Source organism: Schistosoma mansoni, chromosome 6 (assembly GCF_000237925.1).
Source record: "Schistosoma mansoni strain Puerto Rico chromosome 6, complete genome".
Classification (NCBI taxonomy): Eukaryota; Metazoa; Platyhelminthes; class Trematoda; order Strigeidida; family Schistosomatidae; genus Schistosoma; species Schistosoma mansoni.
The window spans coordinates 7,736,050-7,763,279 of record NC_031500.1 but is presented as its reverse complement, the minus strand read 5'-3'; the positions used below and the strand labels follow the sequence as shown (position 1 = coordinate 7,763,279).

General features: G+C 38.5%; 1 protein-coding gene across 1 annotated transcript in view; it reads right to left on the bottom strand.

The window, feature by feature from the left end:
• Smp_165020 (putative transmembrane 9 superfamily protein member) overlaps positions 1 to 23,890 on the bottom strand; it is a gene marked incomplete at its 3' end in the record, with an annotated part of 93,234 nt that extends 69,344 nt beyond the window's left edge. Inside the window, exons 1-10 of the mRNA XM_018798146.1 lie at positions 23,730 to 23,890; positions 23,601 to 23,672; positions 23,450 to 23,550; positions 21,102 to 21,446; positions 14,536 to 14,643; positions 11,271 to 11,409; positions 9,830 to 9,942; positions 7,434 to 7,506; positions 5,855 to 6,036; positions 4,436 to 4,542 (exon numbers count right to left, since the gene is read on the bottom strand). Of these exons, the coding sequence (XP_018653117.1) occupies positions 4,436 to 4,542; positions 5,855 to 6,036; positions 7,434 to 7,506; positions 9,830 to 9,942; positions 11,271 to 11,409; positions 14,536 to 14,643; positions 21,102 to 21,446; positions 23,450 to 23,550; positions 23,601 to 23,672; positions 23,730 to 23,769 (1,280 nt within the window). The 5' untranslated portion in view covers positions 23,770 to 23,890. The remainder of the gene's footprint in view (positions 1 to 4,435; positions 4,543 to 5,854; positions 6,037 to 7,433; positions 7,507 to 9,829; positions 9,943 to 11,270; positions 11,410 to 14,535; positions 14,644 to 21,101; positions 21,447 to 23,449; positions 23,551 to 23,600; positions 23,673 to 23,729) is intronic.
• Positions 23,891 to 27,230: the final 3,340 nt, after the last annotated feature.

The window sequence follows — 27,230 nt, the reverse complement described above, 5'->3', positions numbered from 1 at the left end:
CCATGTACGCCGTTCAAACTTGCTTCCTTTAACATTCGAACACTAATGCAGATCGGACAACAGATAGGGCTGGCTATGTCTTTGGAAAGTCTTAATGTTGACGTTTGTTGTCTATCCGAGACCCGTATTCAAGACTCTAGTGAAGTACTACAAACTTGCTCTCCATCTGTCGATTCGAAAAGCTTGTTTCACGTACGTTTATACGGGGACCCTGTGGCATCTTCGTCTCGTCTTGCTGGAGTTGGTGTCGCACTAAGCGCTAGAGCTGAGGCAGCACTAATCGATTGGATATCCATTAACAGCCGGTTAAGTGCTGTTAGATTAAAAAGTTCCATCATAGTGAGGAGAAATCGGCGTGAGAAACGATGTCTTTTCGTCATCTCCGCCTATGCCCCGACAGATTGCATCCTGGATGCAACCGAGGATGAATTCTATCACCAGTTAACTGTTCTTATCCAGAAAGCGCGCTCGACAGATATTGTAGTACTAACCGGAGACTTAAATTCACAGGTCGGGCGTTTAGGCACAGAGGAGAGTCGTCTAGGTGGCCGATAGGGACTTGTTGGTCTCAAGACAGATAACGGGGACCATCTACTGCAACTGTGCACAGACCACAACCCGTTTCTGGCTAGCACTAACTTTCGGCACAGTCATTGCCGATGTGCCACCTGGCGTCCTCCCACTGCATCTCAAGCCTAGACTCAGATTGATCACATTGCGATCAGCTACCGCTGGCGTGGTTGTGTACAAGACTGCTGCTCCTTTTGGAGTACCTATCTGAACTCTGATCATGCCCTGGTCTGCACCAATCTTACCTTACTTTTCAGTGGCCAACGAATTGACCGTCATCAAAGGATTGATGTTAGTAAATTGGTTACAACTTCTGTTGCAAGTAAGTATCGAAAAGAGCTAGCCTCTAGGCTAGCTACCATCCCACCGAAAAGTATGGATGAGCATTGGTTGCAACTGCATGACGCCATGAAAATGGTGAGTAAAGTCGCTTGCGGCTTCGCGAAACGTTCCGCTTGTAAGCACAGGGTTTCTTCTGGCTCCTTACAACTGATCGAAGCGCGTCGGTCTACTCCGAGTGACCGTGAGTATGACCCCAAATGAAGGCTGTTAGACGACTTTCTGTATTCGATCATGGTTGTCTCCGAAGGATTACTGACATCTATTGGCAACACCATGTTAGTAATGCAGAGGTTCGGCATCGTGTGTTCGGGCGCAGAGACGACAATCCAGGTGGTGCCGCCATCTTGAAACGTCGACGTCAGTGGCTCGGACATGTCCTACGAATGTCGTCCCAGAGAATTCCACGTCGTGCATTATTTGCTGACGCTGGGACTAGTTGGAAAAAGCGAAGAGGTGGTCAGTGTATGACATGGTGTCGTGGTATGAAAGAAAGCTGCAAAGGGCTGGCTTTTGTTGGTCCCTCACGACTCCCTGGCTGGTGTCCGAAAGATGGTGCAACACAGTGGCTAGAGACGTCATCAGATATAGCTCAGAAAAGAATACAGTGGCGATCCTGCTGTAACCTTCTTTTACTTTCCTCATAAAGAGTGGTCATAATCTCCTTACCTGAAAGAATTCTTCTGGTTGTAAATTTTAGTTTCCCCCATCATTACTCTTATTTTTTCATATATGCATCTTACCCCTTTTCTCTTCCCATTCTGATTGTTTTGTGTGGCGCATATATATCTGGTGGCCCCTTGTACCAATATTTATGTGTTTAAATAAATAAATAAATTCCAAGTAAATGAAAAGTGATGGGCATCAAGTTAGCAATCTTACTTCGTAAATCAGAATCCCGCTATAGGAAAGCTAACCAGAAAAATAGACAAGCCAATTAAACTTAGCCCTGAAAAGTATTCATAGAGAAGAATTATGACGCCTTAAAGTAAAGGCCACGATTCTTCTGAAACTAGTGGGTCGACTGATTTCTTTAATAACCAGGTCAACAATAAAAAATATAAATAAAGAATGTAATAACATTATGGAAGACCGTAATGACCACTCAAACAGTGACGGAATTGATGGAATAGAAATTGACCCTCCTTGGAATAGGTGGAACTTATTGAGCACAATCTAGACTGAGTTAAGCGCCGTGAAAGATGAAGCTACATTCCAGTAATGAAGGAGAAAACGTGCCACATATATAGCTGGTAGTACTGATGATATCCAAAAAAGCACAAAAATAGAGGATAGAATAAGAAATCCTTGGAGCCTGGATCATCGATGCCTGCTATGAAACAAAGCAGGAAAAATAGTGAATCTCATATAACGTCACCCTTCCACAGATGATAGCAGCGAACATAGCAAGCACTAGTCTTATGAGCCTAAAGTTACTCATACAGAAATAGGCTGAGAATAAAACTTCACAATCTTGATAGAGGACTGAAAAGTTGAGATCTGGGTGGACAATACTATGTGAGAATGAATTAAGAAGTGATATAGACTGGTATAAATATTAGAATAACAAAGAACCATCAAACCAATGGGCTTTTAAAAACAAAACTATAACACGATTTCCCAACGCACGCTTAAATTGTAAATGTTTATCGGGACATCCATACTTAAATATAAACACGAAAGGTCAAAAGATAATGTCCTTTGACGTAACGTCATTGTTCACAAATGTCCCACTCAGAGAGACTGTAGAATATATTTGTGAACAGCTTAGAGAACAAGAAGTAGTAACTACAATCCCTGTGGAGACCATCAAAGAATTACTACTAAAATGTACTATGAATGTATATTTCAAATTCAATGGTGAAATATACAGACAAATAGATGGTGTCGCGATGGGTTCACCCCTAGGTCCCACATTGGCTGATATTTTTCTCACGAAACTAGAAAACGATCCACTGACACAACAGATTGAAAAGTTTTCACTTTACTGCCGATATATGAACGACACGTTCATCCTATGTAACGACTATACTGACTTAATGGAGACACTTCAGCTATTCAATACAGCTCATCCGTCTATAAAATTCACATGTGAGGAGGAAAGTGGAGGTAGAATAGCTTATCTAGATGTTCTACTTACAAGGAGAAAAGACGGTTTAAAAAAGGAGAAACATAAACAGGAAAACATCGTGGACGGGTCAGTATACAAACTTTCTTAGTTTTGTTCCTCTACAGTACAAAAGGAACCTGATTAAGACATTACACTATATAATCAAGACTATATGCTCTCGAGATACGGTCGAAGATGAAACAAAAGCATTATACACGACCCTGGGAGAAAACGGATACCCAGAGAAATTTATAAATAACAACATAGCTAGTAAAAGAGAGCATAAAGAATGTTTAACTGTGAATAAAAAGCCTCTGTATATACGTCTACAATTCAGAGGCGACGCACCTAGTGAAATGTTAAAACTGAAGCTACGAAAATCAATCCAAAGGACTTTTAATGCAGGTAAACTACAACTAATGTTTTCCACACGTCCAAAATTGAAAGATAAATTGCCTAGACTAGCCACTTCTTTATGTATATATCAATTCAACTGCTTCTGTGGGGCAAGTTTTATAGGCAGATGTTCTAGGAATTTGTATATTCGGGCTCGTAAGCACCTCCCAGTGTGTTTAAGCAAAGGTGTAGTCAAAACGGTTAACAGTTTCATTTTAGCCCATTTAGTTCAGAACATCCAACATGGAGCAATCTTTTGCAATATATCGTGTTAACAACAGTCTATTTAATTCCGTTAGATTAAGAATTCTGCAGACGGCTGAGGCAATCGCTATTCGGATCAAAAAGCTAGAACTTTGCATCCAAAAGAAATATGTCCAACCGCTCCTTTTACCCTGGCCAACTTGTTAATAATCAATTTTATAATATGGTGACATTATTCTGATTAATGCTCGTTTTTTCCTGCCGGGCCAAGTGCAGGAAACTCATGGTTTAGTGTCCATTCTGATTTTGCCGGGCCAAAATTTCCTCATCATAGTCGACTTATTCAAAAAAATGTTCTGAGATCTTTTTAGTCCGTGAAGCTTCATCGACACCAACAATCACAGTACTGAACAGACTTTTCAGTCAATATGGTTTTCCAGAGACGCTAACGGGCAGAAATCTTCTCGTACTTCTGTTTAAACTACGGGGTTATAAACATTCGATATTCGGGTTGTGACAAAAAATACAGTTAGTCATTTTTGTAAAATTCATAAATATGTTTGTGGATCTACCAATTAGAACCAAGGTTAATTGGATAACACTGGATCGATTAAATGAAATAACAATTAGGCTGAGCTAACTATACAACATTACTGTTTATGAGCCTGTACATGAAAACATGTATATAAAACCCGATGTGACGCATGAACTGGACTATAAAGTATAGATATCCCGATAAAAATTTACAATTTAAGTGTGCAAGGAAGAAATAAATGGACACGATAAAACTTCATCGAGAAATGTTAGAAAATTTACTTCTGAAAATTCTGTAGAATCAGTAATTGAAGTTTATCGTCCAGTGGAAATTCCGCATTAGATAACGATCTGTCGAAAAATGCTTTAGCCGTTTGCAAATCCCCAAACTAATATCCATGAAGAAAACAAGGGGTAGAAATGGAAAAATATTGTGTGAGAACCAATTAATGACTTGTATGATCACTTGTAAATAAGGATGAACATTTTCTGAACGAAAAACATTTCATTATATTACTTGATACGAATTCGTTTAGTTAATCTTTAATGTAATGTCCATCAGTGAAGAGTGGATCTATTATCGCTTAATTGAGACAAGTTTCCATCATTATGGATTAATGTTTTTAAGACGTGGATTAGTAGTTGAGAAATAATGTTGTTTTCCGTCTACTTGTTTTAGCTCATGAACATGGAATATTGAGGTAAGTTACACAGGTGGAATATGGGAAACATCCAGACAACTGGAAATATCATGCTAATTACAATAGATATGTAACCGATTACTGACGACATAATATATACAATAGTAAATATGAAGAGAATTCTTTACTATCCTTATGGGTAACGGAGGATGGTGATGAACAGTGGGTAACTTACCTTAGCAAGTTACCATAGCTGAATCACTTAGAATAGAAGATAAATTATTTCACGAACAAGTATAATAACAGAAGGGGACAAAAGAAAAATTTAATCAACATATCTTAGAAGAAATGGTTAAAACTGTATCTATTCAGTGGCTGATCTTCAAAAAGTAAGTTTAAACGGATGATACGATAGACACCACATAGTACTGAATTGTGTAATGCTTGGAACGTATTTATGATATTCGAAACATCTGTTCTTTGGATTGGTTTTGAACAAATGCCAGTTAAATGTACCTGTGTTCTGAGTATATAAGTGTCACTTCCGTCAACCTAGATATAGGAGGAACGATTTAATTAAGACTTTTTACTTAACTAGTATAAATAGGGATTTTTCGGCAGCTGGGTTATTTCATGATGCTTATCCTTTTAATGTTACAGATCTCTTTATAGCGCTAAGAGCCATTTTATTTTCTACTAATGTATTTATCACCAACGTTTTCTTCATTTAGCACGGCTTGTTGGTGAGACGTTCCAAGGGTTATGAGAACCTGAAAGCTGGAGACAGTTTAACGAGTGTTTTGTGATAAGAATGTCGAAATGCCTTAGTATGGCTTAATCAAAATAATTCAGTACTAAATGAGGTTTATCAACCTTTCCTGTCTTTTATTCGAGAATATAGTTGGCTTTCGGAACATTCCAATCAATTTCAAAAGCGACCACTCTATTTGCCTATTTTTGAATGATATTATACCTAAAGCTACTTAACCCTCAGTACAACAGTTACAACGGTAGACAGAGTCGATACTGCTAATGCCCTTCTTATTAAAAAAATACCTACCTGCAAATGAACACGACCAAGTAGACTACAGAATCCTCTAAGCACAACCTGATCATCACTACATAGATGTGTTAATTGGCGTACTATATTTAGTGCTGATTGATAATCTAACTTATGCAGAAATATTGATAGACAGCTGGAAAGTACCCGAATTTTACGAGCAGTCCATAAATTTAATGAGGCTAGATACAAAATGAAACAATCAGATTTTAAGATAAAATTCGACAATGACATTTTTAATGGTACACAACTGACAGCAGGAGATCTATATAGTACAATATCGTTGAGTAGTTAGGCTAAAGTTAAAAATCATCCGCAATGTATGACTAGAGTCCATTTATCATATAACTTATATTCGTTGTTTAATTCAATCTTTCTACGAATTCAAGTGGGAAGGTCATTCATAATAACTGCAACAATCGAACGACCGAAAAATAAGAATAATGTTTAAAAATATGAACTACTGAAATCTAACTGATTGATTGAATAAGGTGTTCACTGCTAAATATGGAGTTCCTGGGTTGAAGACCATGAGCAGACGTGGGTGCTCACCATTGGGGTGTTTGAAGCTAGGAAAGATTTTTCATCCCTCCCCCTACTCCTCGCTGGTTCTCCAGTTGATGTGTCAAACCGCTACGACAACAGGCTTTAAGATTGCACGTAAATCAATGGAATAATTACCATTCTAGAATATTTTGGATCCATTAGGAACTGTTTAAGAATAATGAGAAAGGTGACTACAAATCACAATCAATAAATAGTATCACAGCTGAATGCCCCCAAATGCCCTGATATGGCTGAGGGTGGGGAGAGTCAGTTCTCTCTCCCTCGAGACGCTCTCACATGACCACGCGTATACAACCACTGCCAGAGAAGTTCAACTCACTGCCTTCACGCAACATTACTGTTGTTTACGAAATTGAGAGGACGAAAAACGAATGTTCGGCGCTTTATCCGTTTTGGTGGACACGGAAAGTCCACCTAGGGGGGCTGGAAAACCCTGATTCCAAACCCATGGTGCACATGTGCTCCAGGATCCTAAGGAAACAAATCGCGTATGTGAACCAGTCGTTGGTCACCGGTTATCATGGGACTGCATCTCCTGATGTTGCTCCATTGCCTTGTGGATCAGATCTTTAGGTTGAAGGTTCCGGGTGTGGTCCCCCAATGAAACCCCCTGCTTCGGTCTAGGCACCTGGACAGTATTACAGCCCACACACAAATCAAGTGACTTGTATGGCGCATGTGTATTCCGTTCCCCCTTGTACTAATATTTATATGTTCAAATAACAATAATTATTATGATAAATAGTCTTACTGTTTGTAATAAAACTACCAGAAATCTACAAGAAAATTTTCACGTTCATTTTCAGTCATGTCTGATGACACCTTAAGTCACTGAGTTGTGCGGTATCTAAGATCTTGCCTAGGTATTCACGATAAATCTATAATTATCGACTCAATTCAGCATGTGTATTCCGTTCCCCTCTGTACCAATATTTATGTGTTTTAATAAATAAATAATCACAGAATATATGACGATATATTTACAGTTCAATGTAGTATAAAATATTCATACCTTGTCGGTAAACAAGATCTGGTTCACTTATCGAACCATCCTCTCTAAAGCCTTTCTCTAAATTACTTTGAATCTACAGTAAGAAAAAAGAAACTAAACTGAAAACTAATTTTTAAAAAATATGACAAATAATGAGGTAAATTGCACAAAACTACACTAATTATACAACTTAATTTCCATCATTTTTGCTACCTCACTTAGGAAGTAAATAATTCCTAATACGTCACACTAATAACTCAACAACTTGACAGATTATAGCGTCACAACAAGGTCTAGCTTTCCCCTAACTACTCACGATCCTAATGTTTGAAAGTGTCTAGGCTGATTAGACCCCACAGATAGATTTTAAATTAATTGATAATGAAAACTGTTTTGATTAATGTTCGTGAAAGAAGAAAAGAGACGAACAAACAGTTCTTAATAGTAGCAATCTTAGATGGGGGATCCCGAAATCATAAGCTGATCATGTTATAAGTATTCAACTTTAAAAATCCTGTTACAGATTATAATTACATTTAATTTAGTTTTAACAGAAAGGTGGTATTCTCAAACGTCACACACGTATGTGTGTGAGCACATAAACACAAGTTGAATGAGAACAGAATACCATTATAGGAATTCTCAGAAGGGTAACGTAATGAACAACACTATAAAAAATTCTAGTCAAGTGAACGTAGGTTATCCATAAAATGAAGATATGGTTGTAAAATATTTAGCTAGCAAGGTTCAACAGAATGAATTTTTGGTGAACCCATAATCTTCCTTTGGTAAAATCATTTCTCACTAACCAATATTCCAAACCGTCCAGTATTAAAAACTAAATGATGACCAAGTGTACCACCTTTTAATAAAAAAGACAGTTATTCAAACTAAACTGGTAGCGATTCAAATGTATACTTGATAGTTTATGAGAAAATGAATTACTTAAGTAATTAGTACCGATAAGTATACACACATACATTTGAACAGTACAAACATTTTTATGATTTTAACAGGGATCTGCACACTGCTTCAGTTAAATCAAAATGACTTTTAACACTGGGTAGTTATTTTGACTGTTTGTGGATAAATTAACTAGCGACATTGTCGGGATAAAAAAAACGAATCATGTAATAAACAGGGTTGCAAGATCTATATCAAAATTTTCAATAATCTAGCCAATACGAGCAATTTCGCGTTATGGTTCGGACACCTAGACTCTCTGAGACGATTCTCGGCTAGTAATCAGTAATTAGTCATCGATATCTCCGAAGGATTACATATATACGATTTCACTACTGTGAAGGTAATGCTGAGATCCAGTAACGTTCATAGTAGAGCATATATAATTACTCAATTAATTATAATCTTGAAACACCCTATTCGGTCGCCTAAATATGTTTCATACACGTCCCCCCCTCCAAATGTTATACAAACCACAAATTATTTTGCTGAAACTATGATAGAATAAAAAACGCCAATAGTCAGTTTACGATAGAGAACAGCAGGAAGGAAAAATTATTGAATTGAGCCGATAATTATAGATTTATCGTGAATACCTAGGCAAGATCTTAGATACCGCACAACTCAGTGACTTAAGGTGTCATCAGATATGACTGAAAATGAACGTGAAAATTTTCTTGTAGATTTCTGGTAGTTTTATTACAAACAGTAAGACTATTTATCATAATAATTATTGTTATTTGAACATATAAATATTAGTACAAGGGGGAACGGAATACACATGCGCCATACAAGTCACTTGATTTGTGTGTGGGCTGTAATACTGTCCAGGTGCCTAGACCGAAGCAGGGGGTTTCATTGGGGGACCACACCCGGAACCTTCAACCTAAAGATCTGATCCACAAGGCAATGGAGCAACATCAGGAGATGCAGTCCCATGATAACCGGTGACCAACGACTGGTTCACATACGCGATTTGTTTCCTTAGGATCCTGGAGCACATGTGCACCATGGGTTTGGAATCAGGGTTTTCCAGCCCCCCTAGGTGGACTTTCCGTGTCCACCAAAACGGATAAAGCGCCGAACATACCAGGGCACTTGGGGGTAACAGTAACACTTTTTCTAAATAAAGGAAATGTACCTTGGTTTCATTCTTCATCGAATCCGATCACTCGATATATCATATTTACGTTTTTAAATTGTATCTCTCTAATTCGCCATGATATTGTAAGTTCCTTTCACGTGGTGTATTTCTGACACAGTAAGTATATACACACATATGTGTACTTATCTATCTAATATATGAGGAATGTAGAGAAACTGACCGGTGAAATAAAAGTAAATACGGTTATTATTACTAGACTTTAAGTCGAAGCATGGTTAAGGGTCAACAATAAAGACTAAAATAAGTAGTACTTCATCAAACAATTTCAACCCATTACAAATAAACGTACTCGACCAATAATAGCTAGTAAGTAATAAAGACGATCTAATGCTTCATTTGTACGATTTAAATGAGATGGCAATTCAGCATGAATTAGTCTTAAAGAAAATGGAATGATAGAACCTAAGAGAGGAAAAAAACAAGAAAAATAATCAAAAGTGCAATTTTAATGTAATAAAAAGTACGAGAGCAGAAATGGTATGCATACGCTTCAACAGAGGTAGTCTTTGCGTTCAAGCGAATGATAACGATCTATGAACTTTGTTCACAATCTTGAATATATCAACGTGAGTAGTACAACATTTACAAAACATTTCCGCAAATCGAGGCTGCGAGGGACCAGGGCTCTCAACAGTGCAATAGCGCGGCATTTACTTGACACCGGACACACCATTGATATTTCTCATGCTTTCAAAATTATTAGCAGACAGAGAAGTACGGCTGCTCTTCGGTTCGCTGAAGCGATCGCGATAAAAAATCTTAAACCGGATTTATGTATTCAAAAAGAGACAGTGATAAACTTATCACCACCCTGGTAATCCATTTCCTTTGTTTTAGTTTTTTGGTTATTAGTTTTATTTTGGTTAATATTTAGTTCTTATTATATTCCTCTTCCATCACCCAATTCTTAAACCACCCTTTCACTCACACATTTCCACTCACTTGTTTCTCTTAAATTATTTTGAACTCTCCAATCTCTATTCAATTATCACGTAACCCATCCTATTGTTTTTTAATTCCATGAATCCTTCATTACCTCTAAGATTATCACACATTTTATCTTGTCTGTCTCTGAACTCCACTCAACTATTACACCACCCACACTTTATGCTTCCTTCATTCTAACACCTAATAACCTCTGACCTTTTCTTGCACATATATATATATATATATATAGTTATCATTGATAATATTTTGTCATTTCAATCTATTACATTCACTTATGTCAATTGTTCCACACTATTTATTACCCCAATGCTAAAATTCTAATGCATATTTGGTTGTAAGCAGCTGATGAGAAACCACGAAATATAATGAATTCATATTATTCTGCATCAATATTTGTTCTGTCTTTATTTAAATATTGTATGAGTTAGAATTAGAGATAATTAAGTGATTACAATTTAATATTGACTGACCAAACAATCAAGAACGTAGAACGAGCATAATTCAGATTTACTTTTTAAAACATGAAGATGGCTGGAATTACTTGGATTACAAATGACATAATTTATCAACCAGACTATTAAAACCAACCCAAATTATTAAAGTATCATTCGTAATATTGCTCATACTCAACAACAATTTCATGTTAGTAACACTAAGGTCGAGTAAGATGTTTTTACTAAACTGAAAGACATCATTGAATGTACAGGGTCCAAAAAAAACAATAGTCCCGAAAGAGTGAGCACAATTTATAAATACTACTATATATATATATACTTAAGTACCTGCCCGTTCAGGATATCTTTGGGGAGAATATTCAAAATAGAAATTCGGTGCTTCCATGTTATTAAAAGTAGCAAATTCATGTTCAGCTAACTCATAATTTTGCGTACGCACTAATAAGGCCAATCGACTCAACCAAATCTAAAGCAGGTAATCAACAAGAACAGTAACGATTAATTATTATTTTTATAACATGAATACATGAAGAAAAAATATACAATCTATTTTGTAATTCAAAACTTTCCAAGTCATATTTCGTCATTTACTTACAACACATGGGCTTGTCACACAACTATCGGTAGTTCGGCTGAACCAAGTAGCTAGCCTCATAGTCGGTCGACAACGCATAGTATGGTAGTAGTTGGAAAAACATGAATGACACGCGTTCAGGCCATCACCGTAGGCATTTAAAAATGAACTAATTAAATGAATGACGGACTTAATTGAGTTCAAACACATGTCATACCTTATGGTTTTCTATACATTATTATCACCGAATGGCAAAAATTCTTCGGAGATATTGATCACACACATCGCTATCAAACATTTTCAGCTAAAAGAGACCATATTTTCGCAAGTATGGAACATAAATGAACATTCCGTATTAACAAACACCATATCTTTGGCGAACATACAACAATTATGATGATGCAAAAGACGGCTCATATTGCAGAAAGAAGTCTTAAAATGTTTTAGAAGGATTGAGTTTGTTCGCCTTACTACCATTAACAGTCAAACGACTACCCCTATATATGAACCTTTAAATTATTTTCATAGCCTTACTATCGTAGATGAGTGAAGGCAAATGTTCCCACCAGTTTGGCAGAATAACAGCTTTTGACAGGGTTTCATCGAAATAATTACCAATAAAGTGAATCAATGTATTGAAGATTCTTTATGAGAATGATATAAATCGTACCAGTGGCATTGCTTGCATCAAATGTTGTTCGTCATGGCTGTCCAACTTATCTATTTTAACTTAACTGTCAGAAACTCCTGAAGAAGACTCATTAAACCCAAAACCTCATTGAAATCATAAACTGATAAACGTTAGATCACCCACTGAAAACCAGGAAGCACTGGACGGCTATTTCAGCAATTTCAACTTCATACTGTAAATCTAAAATGTTGGTTTAGAACGAATTTGTGTTTATGCTTAACCTGAAAACAAGTAGTGAAATTGTTAATTTGATTAATTTGGTAATCGTTGGAGCTTCAATTGAGTACATGGCACCAAACTATGGAATCCGAGACCGTTGGTTAGAGATGTGTGAAGTATACACTTCGTGAGATAATAGTAAACTGCAGAGGAAATCCCTAGATAATTGCTTAAGATCAGTCAACCTGACATAATTGTCCTCACTCGCTATCTTCCTCTAAATATTGGGTTTTAATATTATTTCATATTATTGAGTTTTTAAATCAAGTAGTTTTTTGTTAACTATACTTCATACACTTAGTATTCGCTAGCACTGATATTATCTCAACTTTTATACCATAAATTTTGTTAATTCTATTTGAATATGTTCATTTGAGATATGGTAACTTGCATCGATGCATATTTATATCAAGTCCAACATCGTCTGTAGCTGACTGAAAATACATTTCGATGGTGCAAATGCCATTTTTGCGGGCGGTGAATATCAGCTGATGACGTGAAGTTCGGGTGTTCTGTATGCCAAAGAACAATAAAGCGACATCTATAAATCCGAGACCATAAATATGTCTATTTAGTCAAGGGTTTTTAGTCGAATTTATTTACTTTGATACTAGATCAATGTTGTGTAATGAAAGTTATCTGTAACATAAACTTGGTATCCACTCTTATTAACAAAGGCGTGTGGCACAAAAAATTAAATATTTTTCCGGAGACCAAAGATACCACTAGACAGACGAAATTAAATGTTTAGTAGGCTCGAATCTGAAGTTTGGTGTCTGATAATCGTGTCTTTTATCCACAGACCTACCACCCCATTACCTAACCATCAGGAAGAAAAACATGAAAAAACAAACAAGCAGAGAAAAATATGGCCCCAAAGAATGAAAAGATGCAAGAAAGATCAAATTAGCCATACTCCAGCTAAAAGTGCAAATAAATTTATGAGAGATAAAGAAGCATACAGGTTTCTAAAGAGGTAGACAGTAACTAGCAGTGGAATCCAGGACGCGCATTTCGTTCTGTTTGGGGTTCATCAGCTGGATGTACCTGCATTTCAGAGTTGATGTTTATTCCGTGACTCGAACCAGTGCCTTTCGCTTCAAACGCCATCGTGTTATCCACTTAGAAACTGAATCTAAATAGCATATGGTTTGAGCAATCGAGTGAATTTTCATTCATACATATATTGGTTGTTTGGATCTCCCCATCGATGTTGAGGGCTGCAATTGATCAGTCCTAAAAGTGATGGGTTCGAGTCCCGAAGCGACCGTCAACTCTGAGATGCAGACACACCAGTTGACAAGTCCCGAATGGGACAAAACACGCGTCCTGGATTCCACTGCTAGTCGCCATCCATCTCTGCCTAGTATGCTTATAACTTGCTAGGAATATGAAGGCGACCCGCACAGGATGCACATATGCTATGAACGAGAACACAAGTGGGAGACAACCAATTGTACTTCAATACAAAATTACAGAATGTCTCGGTAAAGTATGAGAACCATACATTGAATAATTCATTTGCAAGTTTCCATAATTTATCCTTAACATTCTGTATGACTTTTACTATGCGCAATTCCGTTCTATTTCCCTTCAACTTGACCTTTTGGCCTTGTACTGACAGGGTTTCCACATCCGATTGGTGTTACATACTGCTTATACCGACAGACATAAGTAGTAAACACCACATATGTAACGAAAAAAGTTTGATTAAATTTAGTCCTAAACATCAACAAGAAGATTTAAACCAATATATATATATATATATATATATATATATATATATATATATAATCGTGTATTATATGATCCAGACGACAGAGAGGAGGTAAAATAAAAGGGAACGTTAATTGAAATTTATGATATATAAAAATGATAAATTGAATTAATCAGTGAACATGCAATGAAACAAAACCATATGTCGGAGGAAATAAAAAAAACTAGTCATTTACGATCAATCTGAATCAAAGCCGAATTGATCAAGAAAACAAAACACATACAATAAATAGATTTTAATCGAGTGATATTTCACAATTGAAATGATTTTTAAAAGGTGATATATTTACACGTTAAAGTGATCTATGGTACAACAATAGCACAATGTTTACCTGAGCAGTATACGGAGACAAAATGGCTTCAGTTTCTTCATTCTTAAAACCTGCAGCTGAAAGAATACGATAAGTAAGATTCAGTGCGCAAGTATACCATCCGTTGTTCTAAAAGAGAAAAGAAACAGACAGAGAGGTCAAAGTGGTGGATTTAAAAAAGTTTAATGTTATAAACACCTAGTGTATAACACCTTAGGTCATTAAGGAACCTCGATTTACCCCAGTAATCAGATAGAAGTTCGTGTACGTAGTTTTGAATCACCTACTGTAAGCCAGGGCTAATAATACTATGAGGTTACCCAAACATAAGTATGTGAGGTGAAGTTTAGGCCTAGAAGTCAATTAACTGCTTTACAAACAGAGAGCTGAAACATAGCAATTAGCTGTAGAAAAATTTCGTTCAGATTAAAACATCACCCAAATACGTATAATATTATATAGATATATATACGTACATCAGTTCGAGTTGCCATACCACATTAACACAGAGATGCAGTTGTCGATTCGAATCCCATAGTGGTACATGCTGTAAAAGTACAGGCAGTAATGCGAAAGATTAGGGTTTGAAAATGTTACTTAAGGAGTATAATCCAGTGAAATAAATTTGGAAAGAGAAAAAGATAGAAACATGAAGAATTCAGAAGATTAGAATTTGGTAAAACACAAAGAGTGGATGCACCTGCGCCATTGCAAGCGATTTTGAGCCATGTCACTCAAGGTCTCTAACCCTCGATTGCTATAGTCTCGCGGATCCAAACCAGGTAGTCTACACCTATCAACATGGCTCAGTCCACTTGTCAGTGACTCCATGGATTTGTGCCACGTTTTGGTCTGGCCACCCCTAGCTTTCTTCCAACCTACTCCTACACCATAAAACATCGCTTGTCGAGTCAGTCAGTGATTGAGCATACGTAGCACGTGTCCCAGACATCTCAACTGATGAAGTTTCAGTACTTCATCAATCGATTTGCCATCCTTACCTAGTACCCGTTTCCTAACAACTGCATTACTTACCCGGTGGTCCCAGAATATACGAGCAATGAGTCAAAGACACCTATGATCGAACACTAGTAGCCTACGAATATCCTCTACTCTTATCGGCCATGTTTCACTGCCATAAAGTAGGACGGAACAAACTGTTGCACAGTAAACCCGTCCTTTGGTTGCTAGACGGATATCTCGCCTACGCCATAAATGACGCAAGTTGGCAAAAGCTAGACGAGCCTTCTGTATCCGTGCTGAGATTTCGTCACACACCAGACCACAAAGGCCGACGAGACTCCCAAGATGAGTGAAGCGGTCGACACGCTCAACTACTTCACTCCCTATCATTAGTTCGAATGTCGATGCGACCTAATCCTGAAGTAACATTCTGCACTTCGAGGAGGAGAATCGCATCCCGAACATGTCTGCATTGTTGCTTATAGTGGTCAGAAGACTGCATTTTGTTAGCATCTTGACCAAATAGAACTATGTCATCGGCATATTCTAAGTCCACAAGTGAATCTCCTGGTAGAAGTTCAACCCTTCTACATTTAGATGATGAAAGTGTTATCTCTAAAAGCATGTCAACGACAAAGTTAAACAAGAATGGAGAGAGTGGACAGCCCTGACGAACACCATCTAAGGTAATCAATTCTGATGACAGTTCGTCTTAAGCTCTCACTCGGTCAGTTGTGTTCGAGAAGAGAGCCTTTATAAGGTTAATGTACTTCTTTGTTACTCCTTTCACTGACAAACACTGCCAAAGAATCTCACGATCAACGGAGTCAAATGCCACCCTAAGGTCGAAAAATACTACTATTGTGGGACGTCTGAATGAGTGTCGGTGTTCTAGGAGTATCTGGTCTATGCAACCACGTCCAGGTCGGAAACCAGCCTGGTTTTCTCTGGTCTGCTCTTCACGAGCTTTGGTTAGGCGTCCAAGTATTATGGAAGCTAATATTTTAGACACTATATTAGTCAAACTGATCCCTCTGTGATTGTTACAAGAGGACTTTTGTCCTTACTTATAGACTGGCACAATCAATGATTGGGACCAGTCAGATGGAATTACGTCTAGTTCCCAAATTCTACCTAAGACATCAGTCAATCTCGCTGCTAGTACTGGATCACCATCCTTAAAAATCTCAGGGGTAAACCTGTCAGGGCTGCTCTCTCACGCTTCAGATTTCCCATAGCTTTTTCAACCTTGTAGAGAGTTGGCGGACTTACATTAATTTGCCATTCAGGACGACTGGGGATCGTGGGTAACTGAAGTGTGGCTGATCCCTAAAATGTTCTGCCCATCGATCCAATCTCCTGGATTGAGAGTGGATGATATGTCCATCTTTATCTGAGATAGTTTCGCTGATAGTTGGGTTCCTAATACCGGTTTCTTTAACAAGTCTGAACAGTTATCTGCTGTTACCCATTGCCGCTGCCTTTTCCATCTCTCTTGCTTTCGCTGCCCCCCACTGTTCACGATCATTGCGTAGACTTCTTTATTAGCCTGTGCTTAAGCTGACTCCGCTCTTCGTTATTTTCAGAGCCAGATGGGATGAGTGAATGAATGACGCTACTCGGATCCTGTATCCGCAGTCCGGAGACGCAGCACACATCGATGGTGCGAGATTTTAGAGTCCTAGCTAAGGAAACCTGTTGTTCGATTCGGCACAGTGTTCGGACGTTAAAATCTCCTACCTGTAGTTTAGAGAGTGGTTTCAGAAGACCAGGAATAACGTTCCATGTGCTCAAATCGCTTGCCCTAGCGGTGCGAGATGATAAAGGGACGTGAGAAGGGTTAGTTTTGGAGATAAGAGAGTTATTAGGAAGTGTAGGAAGGATTTGAATGTGACCAACTTGGTCTCGTGTGTTGTTGAGGGTATGAGGGCTGATATCACTTCCCGGTCGCCCACACCGTGGAAGGGTATTTCTTGAGGAACCTGAAAAGGAAGTTGGATTAATGCTAGTTATAACGACCTGGGAGTGTGACCGCAGAGCCCAAAGGACAACTCCTCGAGGCCGGTCACGCACGGTCTTTTGTGGGGATTTTTGACGTGTTAGCTCCATTCTTCAAAGGGCTTTACCGCCGGGGACGGAAATCCATGAGGTAAGGTGGGACGTGACAATTTTAGGGTCGACATTTCTTAACCCCTCCCTTCCTTGTAAGGAAGCAGCATCGCTGCAGATGCTGGTTGTCCGAGGCAAACACCTTACTGCTATCACAACCCTCTACAGTCAGGAGTACGACTTCGCCCTTAGACCTTGAGTTGCTGCTTTTAGTCTTACGGTCCTCTAATCGACCTGCCTGGCATAGTAGAACCTACAAGCACATACGTTCCAGCCAATATAGCTCGGTTGGGTCATCGCGATAAGCAAGCCCGACCACCACGTCAAGGTAGCAGCTACAGTCGGGAAGCTAGTTCACCATGAAAAACTTGGAAGCATTGGACGGCTGTTTTGTCCTATTGTAGGACTACTCAGCAGTGCGCATTCCCGATCCCTCCTCGCGAGATTCCAACCCAGGACCTATCAGTCTCGCGCGCGAGCGCTTAACCTCAAGACCACTGAGCCGGAATTCAACGTTGTTAATGTCTAACTTCAACTGATTTACGAAATTGATCGACATATCCACAATTGTCTTTAGTGAGTTACTATCTCACAACGACCCGGTTGAACTTCAATGGTCACTGATTCTCACTAGAACTCCAAGGAATACCTCTGGAAGCCTGTTACTGGTGAGCATATGGTGAATAATATCAGTGCTTCCAGGTTTTCCATGGTGGTCTAGCTTCAACTGACTCATGATCACGCCTATTGAAATTAATATAATATCCACAAGACCCCTTCTGACATATATATATACACATATTTTAGAGATTCGAGTTTTTTATTAGTGAGGTTATATATATAAAGCCACATGAAATCCAACAGTTTCTGGAAGAAAAATCCGTTTTTGTTTGAAACGAAATCAAAACATCCTTATTCTTGTTGAGAAGCATGAAATACTTTTGTCGGATAAATATGACGACAAGAATTACATTTTTGCACCCAAAGGCCCTGGTACGGTCGAGAGTGAGGAGGGGCCACCCTCCCTCTCGAAATGCTCTCACATGGCCACGCGTATATAGCCTCCGTCCTACTCACTGCCTTCTCGCACAAATAAATGAAATGACGCTTGTTACTGACAATACTGTTCTCGCTCCGACCAAAGGTCAGACAATTTACATCACCATTATTATTATTATTATTTACCACGTCGCTTATTCCCCCCCTCCCTCTTATTCTTAATTTGTGTATCCTTACTTTACATCTTATGCAACAGTACGCCCATGGTGGAAACTCTGTTCTATCTAAACGATCTCCAGTCACTGTCTGGTCGAAAGTGAATGCTTCCACCGAATACGAATACTGAACCAGTTTTTTTGAAACCATGTACGCCGTTCAAACTTGCTTCCTTTAGCATTCGAACACTAATGCAGATCGGACAACAGATAGGGCTGGCTATGTCTTTGGAAAGTCTTAATGTTGACGTTTGTTGTCTATCCGAGACCCGTATTCAAGACTCTAGTGAAGTACTACAAACTTGCTCTTCATCTGTCGATTCGAAAAGCTTGTTTCACGTACGTTTATATGGGGACCCTGTAGCATCTTCGTCTCGTCTTGCTGGAGTTGGTGTCGCACTAAGCGCTAGAGCTGAGGCAGCACTAATCGATTGGATATCCATTAACAGCCGGTTAAGTGCTGTTAGATTAAAAAGTTCCATCATAGTGAGGAGAAATCGGCGTGAGAAACGATGTCTTTTCGTCATCTCCGCCTATGCCCCGACAGATTGCATCCTGGATGCAACCGAGGATGAATTCTATCACCAGTTAACTGTTCTTATCCAGAAAGCGCGCTCGACAGATATTGTAGTACTAACCGGAGACTTAAATTCACAGGTCGGGCGTTTAGGCACAGAGGAGAGTCGTCTAGGTGGCCGATAGGGACTTGTTGGTCTCAAGACAGATAACGGGGACCATCTACTGCAACTGTGCACAGACCACAACCCGTTTCTGGCTAGCACTAACTTTCGGCACAGTCATTGCCGATGTGCCACCTGGCGTCCTCCCACTGCATCTCAAGCCTGGACTCAGATTGATCACATTGCGATCAGCTACCGCTGGCGTGGTTGTGTACAAGACTGCTGCTCCTTTTGGAGTACCTATCTGAACTCTGATCATGCCCTGGTCTGCACCAATCTTACCTTACTTTTCAGTGGCCAACGAATTGACCGTCATCAAAGGATTGATGTTAGTAAATTGGTTACAACTTCTGTTGCAAGTAAGTATCGAAAAGAGCTAGCCTCTAGGCTAGCTACCATCCCACCGAAAAGTATGGATGAGCATTGGTTGCAACTGCATGACGCCATGAAAATGGTGAGTAAAGTCGCTTGCGGCTTCGCGAAACGTTCCGCTTGTAAGCACAGGGTTTCTTCTGGCTCCTTACAACTGATCGAAGCGCGTCGGTCTACTCCGAGTGACCGTGAGTATGACCCCAAATGAAGGCTGTTAGACGACTTTCTGTATTCGATCATGGTTGTCTCCGAAGGATTACTGACATCTATTGGCAACACCATGTTAGTAATGCAGAGGTTCGGCATCGTGTGTTCGGGCGCAGAGACGACAATCCAGGTGGTGCCGCCATCTTGAAACGTCGACGTCAGTGGCTCGGACATGTCCTACGAATGTCGTCCCAGAGAATTCCACGTCGTGCATTATTTGCTGACGCTGGGACTAGTTGGAAAAAGCGAAGAGGTGGTCAGTGTATGACATGGTGTCGTGGTATGAAAGAAAGCTGCAAAGGGCTGGCTTTTGTTGGTCCCTCACGACTCCCTGGCTGGTGTCCGAAAGATGGTGCAACACAGTGGCTAGAGACGTCATCAGATATAGCTCAGAAAAGAATACAGTGGCGATCCTGCTGTAACCTTCTTTTACTTTCCTCATAAAGAGTGGTCATAATCTCCTTACCTGAAAGAATTCTTCTGGTTGTAAATTTTAGTTTCCCCCATCATTACTCTTATTTTTTCATATATGCATCTTACCCCTTTTCTCTTCCCATTCTGATTGTTTTGTGTGGCGCATATATATCTGGTGGCCCCTTGTACCAATATTTATGTGTTTAAGTAAAATAAAATAAATACTATCAAACAATTATTGGTAGTTTATTTAACTACTAAGTATGCTTACAATGATACTCCTTCACAACGGTTCTGGAACACGTAGCCCTTTGTAAAAAATTTCTACAAGCCAGGGTAAATACTATCAATATAGCAAAATGATAACTTAATGATACAGTATAGTTAGCTTTTGATAGGTGACACATTAAAAGTAGTAGATATCAAGTTGTTAATACATCTCAATTATCAAATATCAGATTCACTCTTGATATATTAGATGTAGGAATCATGCAATCATAGCTATTAAAATTGTTAGCGGTAGACTAGTGTAATAGAAAGATCAAAGTGTGCAGATACTCTATCCTTAAGATAATGTAATTGCTAAATGAATTGTGATATGCACCCCAGTGAAGAGCAAACAACTTACAATTAATTTTTTGAGATCATCGCCACTTTGACTCCTTAGTTCAATAGATGGAGCCCGTCGGATTGCATTAACGTTTGGTTCATCACTTGTATACTGAGCCAACAAATAATAGAATGGGTCGAAAGCAGAATCGCTACCACTACCGCCAATTTCATAATCATTGCCCATGAGAATAGGTTTTATCTCAACTAACTTATTTTTGGGACTTGGACTCAATAATGCTTTTTGAGTAGATTCAGAAGGTAACCAAGCATCTCGTTGTCTTAGACGATTTAAACTGGTTACATCTTGTTTAGGCTCCAACTGAGCGCAGTTTGATATACCAGGATTGTCAGTTGATTCGGTCTGTGAAAATAGCGTAAAGCTATTGGATAAGTTGAGAGAAATCATAGCATATACATTTCTGTATAAGAGTAAACGTTAATATTAAGCAACAAATATTTGTTGTTCCTCTTTTCTATAAGCCCCAATATCTATAACGCTAAAACAAGAATTAGAAACTGTACAAGCACATTGGTAACAAGGTAGTCAAATAAAAGGGCTAATCGGAGGAAATTCTGTAAACAAATAAAATAGGCATCGGAAAAATCGAGTGACTAAACTAAACACAATGGTGACTGGTTGCTGCAGCTATCCTCGCACAACTGTTTATTTCTAGCAAGCACCAACTATGATCATGATATACGCATTCGTCTGACACGGCAATCACAATCGACTCAACAGTAGACTCAAATAAAATACATTGCCATCAGCCTCTTTTTCAGTGAAGCTTAGTAGAAGACTCATTCATTCTGGAGCATATATTTGGACTTTATTCATACTCTAGTGCATTTTATGGGACGCAGTAAAGAAAGTCAGCTACATCGTAGGACCAGGCACATATATGCATCGGCCCAAGTTGCCATACCTCGGCAAAGAAAGGCTGACCACAGTTCGGTTTAACGACGAAGACCTCAACGTACATTTCAGAGACAACTAGAAAAGAAGCTAGTGAATCATGAGGGTGATGATCATCCAGATTTGGCTTAGCATGATATGCAAACAGCTGTGATATCTACCAGTGACTTAAACCAATGGGTTGAAAAACATCACTGAATACTGATGACATCTACCTAATTGATAGATGCTCGAAAAACGCATTTTTATTTATTTATTCACACATAAACATTAGTACAAGGAGGGACCAAACATATATGCGCCACATAAATCATTCGATTTGTGTGGGCTGACACTGCCCCGGTGCCCAAACCGAAGCAGGTGGTTTTCTAAGGGGACCATACTTAAGGCTTTCGACCTAAAGGTCTGATCCATAAGGCAGTGGAGCAACTTTAGGAGATGCGATTCCATGATAGCCAGTGACCAACGATTGGTTCATATGCCATCTGTTTGTTCGGAATCCTTGAGACCATGTGTACAATTGGTTTAGAATCAGGGTTTCCCAACTCCCGTAGGTGGATCCTCAGTATCCATCAACCCGGTTAAAGAGCCGGACATTCGCTATTACACTACTTGGACTCTTACTAATCATCTTTCTAATTTCATCTCATTGTACTACTATGTTATGACAATCCGAACTGACGCACAGTTGTCACGTTGGTAGTTGAGTAGTAACGTAAGTGGATATGTGCTTTCCTAAAAAAGGTACTGATCACAACTTTTACAAAGAACTGGTAAAAGTTGAAGACCTAATCGAAAACAAAGACCAGTAAACAAGTTTCATTTATCTAGTTTCCAAATCGCTATGATGAACTAAGAGCCTGGAGTTAAACACCTTTGTTGAGATACCTTTCCTAGTTTTCATAAAAACATCTTATATTGTACATTGCTACCTGACAAAACCGTTTAGTGAGTGATCTGGATATTTTAACTCTTATGTGATATGCTGATAAACAATAGCGTCTAGCCAAGAAGTACATGGTATTGAAGCTAACTTGATACAGTTAGGAAACAGCCGACGCAGCCATGTTTTTAATACGTTTCCATTCGAATTATTGGAAGCGCTTTTACAAGAACTCAAAATTCAAGAGAAGGTAACAAATTATCTAAGGCTGGGTCTGAGTGCCAATAAATTTACCTCTTCAGGTCTTTATTGAGTTTCTACAGAAAAAAAATAGATGGTGATAATCTACAATGACTACGTTCCCAATTTTCAATTACTGATCACCAGGTTCAAAATCTTTCTCATGTAACCGAATACCAGTAGCTAGGTCAAGTTATTAGTTATTACACAACATTCACGAATTATCGTCCAGTATGCAAATCTGTCCGTATATGCTAAAATTAAGAATTGAAAACCAAATCATGACTTTTTGAAGTGTAAGATGAAGTAAGAAAATGAACTCCCTTACCGATTCATTAGCACTTGAGTCACAGACAGAACCAAAAGGATCGTCCGTTATTTCTTCAGTGAAATAATTACTCAAAATACTGTGGCTCTGAGCCTGAGAATCTTTAAGATTTGGGAAAAATTTTAATATAATGAGCTGAATGTAAACATACCCTTTTCGACCTTCTGACCATTACTAAGCTGTGGATAAACATTTCGACTAGATTCAGATAATAACGAGTGATCTGGATGTTTGTTTCAAAATGATTCATAGAAAATGACTGACATACATGTGTACTTACCAATAACCTCGACTTTCCCTTGCCTACAATTTGTATTCATTTTTACGAACAAAGTCTTTTTGACGACGTCCGCTGAGGCTAATCTAACCACCTGGTGATTGAAATTTATAGCGTGCAGGTGACGTGACAAGACGTGTTGCACTGAACCAGATACTTGGAATTTCTTGTGTCAAAAAGAAACAATCGCCAAGGTCGAACAGGTAAAACAAATATGCCAGGCAAAAGGTGTCCAACAATTAGTGTATCTTTGAGAGACCAGCTCTAAGCTCTATGTTCTTGTATACAGTGCTATTGGAATAGAATATTAATAGCAGTAATCGAATAGTTTTGATGGGTAATGGACGATACAGCATTCAGATATACATGTGAATGAATAGATAATATGAACATAATTATTACTAATCGGCTAGTAATGCGGCGTCAAATACTCGATTTGTGTATGTACATTAAAGTAAGGATCATGGTGAAACAAAAATTGCGGAAGTTCGGTTTAGGTTGTCGCTGAAAATATAGGAAATGACGATTGCTGCGTACCAATTAGATGAATGAACATTAGTTGTATATCGAGAATATAAGTTCCTACTATCGGGAGTATGAATCCAAACTCGAAATGGCTTGACCGGAAGCTAGAATAAAGTATATGGGCTTAACATATAAACTGATACTACAAGCAAATTGTTCGGTATTCAGTGACCCGACTGCCAGATGACATGACTAGGGTCCGAAGACATTTCACCGACCCTAAACCACTCAGTGTGTACAGTCACCGTCATTGTTTGTAAACTTACTTACTTACTCTTGTTATCCCTCATGGAGGAAGTGACTGGAAATAAACTCAACTACGGCTAATAACCATGTCAGTCTACCTAGCGACCGATCGAAGCAAAGTGAATTCTTTCCTGCATGACCTCGAATACGCTTTGGATTGGGATAACTAATTAATGTAGTAGAATTAATGATGTCGTGGAAGTCGATTCCATTCATTGCCTCACAATTAATGCGCGCAAGGATAAATCCTTCAAAATCTTCGTTGTTCCGTCGAGTCATTTCATTAAATATTCTTACCTTGCGGCATCAGGAATTAGTACATTGAACATGATATTATTGTAGTTCTTTGGAAGTTGCATAGACAATTTAAATAGATTTATCTGGGAATATCAAAGTTTTAGTAGTCTGTAGGCATTATTTCCTATGAATGTAAAGAAATAAGCAAAAGATTTATCATAATAAACATCTTTGGTGGTCATAATAAAGACACCAAACCTCTCCATGTATTCTTTGGAAGCTCCAGAATTCAAATATATATCCATCTGTCTGATCACTGAGTAGGGCTTGGTGCTGCGCCAAGCCCACATAGTTTATTCTAGCCTCTGGAAAGACAAGTCTATTCATTCTTCTCAAGTCACAGTCTTATCCAGTCACTTATTCGCTTGGTAATCCTGACTGATTTTCATGATCTTATGTGTGCTAATTACTCACCTTACTTATTATGTGTCCGTAACTTATTTTTGTGCGACTATAAATATTGGTCCTTGCTCGGCTAAATCAAGTTGGCTTGCAAGCTTTCTCCGTTGCGCGTTATTTTGTTTTGCTTCGTTTTTCGACCGACGATTGTATGAAATGCATGCATTCGACATTTATTCTCGTGTTCGACTAGTTTGATTACCTTACTCATCAACGCGATTTAAGTCGATGGTTATGTACGAAGATCGGCAGTATGTATATTTCGATAACAAACAGCAAACGATATACCTGGAGTCAGATCTTGGGTCACTAGATCAGGCTTCTTCAGAACTCCAACATGATGATCAGAAATATTTAAAATTTTGTACAAGCTAGAATTTCTTGCAATGGTGCAATTTACAGTAACCAGACGAACGCAAATCAACTTATTGTATTTGGAATTCGAATTTAGGAAATAATAAAGTACAAAATAATCATCAGTTCGTTCAAATACCTCAGGGTACCATAAGCAACAGCCGAATGTGGAAGAGAACAAACCGACTTCCAGTTGGAGAGGAAATTAAGAAAAGATGCTAGAGGTGGGCAGGACATACATCGAAAAAATCACCAAACTGCATCACAAGGCGAGGTCAAAGTCGGAGTTCAGCAGAGTTAATGAGATGAAGAAGACCAAAGAACACGTTGCGCTGGGAATCGGAGGCAGACATCTAAAGAACGAATAGTAACTGAATATATAATTGGAAAGGATTACTCAGGACAGAGATGAGTGGAGAATGCTGGTGGGAGGCCTATGCTCCTCTGTGAGTAACAGGTGTAAGTGAGAAAAAAACAGTGAATATGCTTCCTGGTGAAACAGCGAATGAATTGAGGGATAAAATAATGTCCATGTTATCACTTCAGAAATCACACAAATCGAATATGACTAAAGATGAGTTATATGCATTAAAACGGCTGAGAAATGATAAGACAATTATCATTACAAGAGCAGATAAGGGGGATACGACAGTTATTATGAACAAATCGGATTACGAGAAAAAAGCCAGGGAACATCTACAGGTGGACCAGTATGAACTAATTAAAGAAAGGAGAAGTAGAACAACGCCTAATAAACTTAAGGCTGAAACCATTAAAGTCTCCCAGTCGTTAAAAGTCAAACTAGGATCGTCGTTATGGTTCATGTTATATCCAAAGAACAACACATGCAAGCGGGCAATTGTTTTCAATTAGATTGTCATCAGGCTTTACTCTAACATACATGAATATTTATACGAAAATTTTAGACCAATCAAGGCTATCTGAGTCAAGAATCCTAATGAAATAGAATACGTCACCGAGCATAATAGGTAAAAGTACAAAGTGATAGTGGGAAGACAGGTATGCTGATAGTAGCAAGAATATTAAATTACGATAAAAAAAGTCTTATCAATAGTTAAATATAGGAAATTGGAGGTCAAACGTGGGTAAATAGACAAGAATGGTAATCACAAAACATTAAAATCATTACGTAATAAGAGGTGTGTAAGTAATTAGATAGTGAATGAATACAAACGGAAAGAGATAGAAAATTATAAACAAATGGTGACGAAATTAAAAATAAAATTTTAAAAAAATAATAATAACGTCATTTGTTATGTCCCGCCATGGAAGGAATAGGAGAGTTACAAATTTCTTCTGTACATACAAATTAGGGTGGAATATATGAATTCCTATGGCTTCTCTTATATGAAGGAGACGGGAACGAACTGCGTTGGGAAATGATGGAGGTATACGATAGATCACTCGAAATGATTTCGATTTATCTACATTATGACCACTATCAATTAGATGTGCCAAGATAGAATGGCGTATTGCTGGTAGATGTGTACTCATTCGTTGGCTAAGTTGCCTAGTAGTAAGCACGATATAGCTATCTCCGCAGGGGCAGCTGAACTCATCAATGTACATAGAGGAGGCCAACTCAGGTAACGTATCCTTCGTTTGAGTAGACATCACTGGTCGACTCGAGAAAGTAAATGCAAGATAGGCTGCGTAGAATGT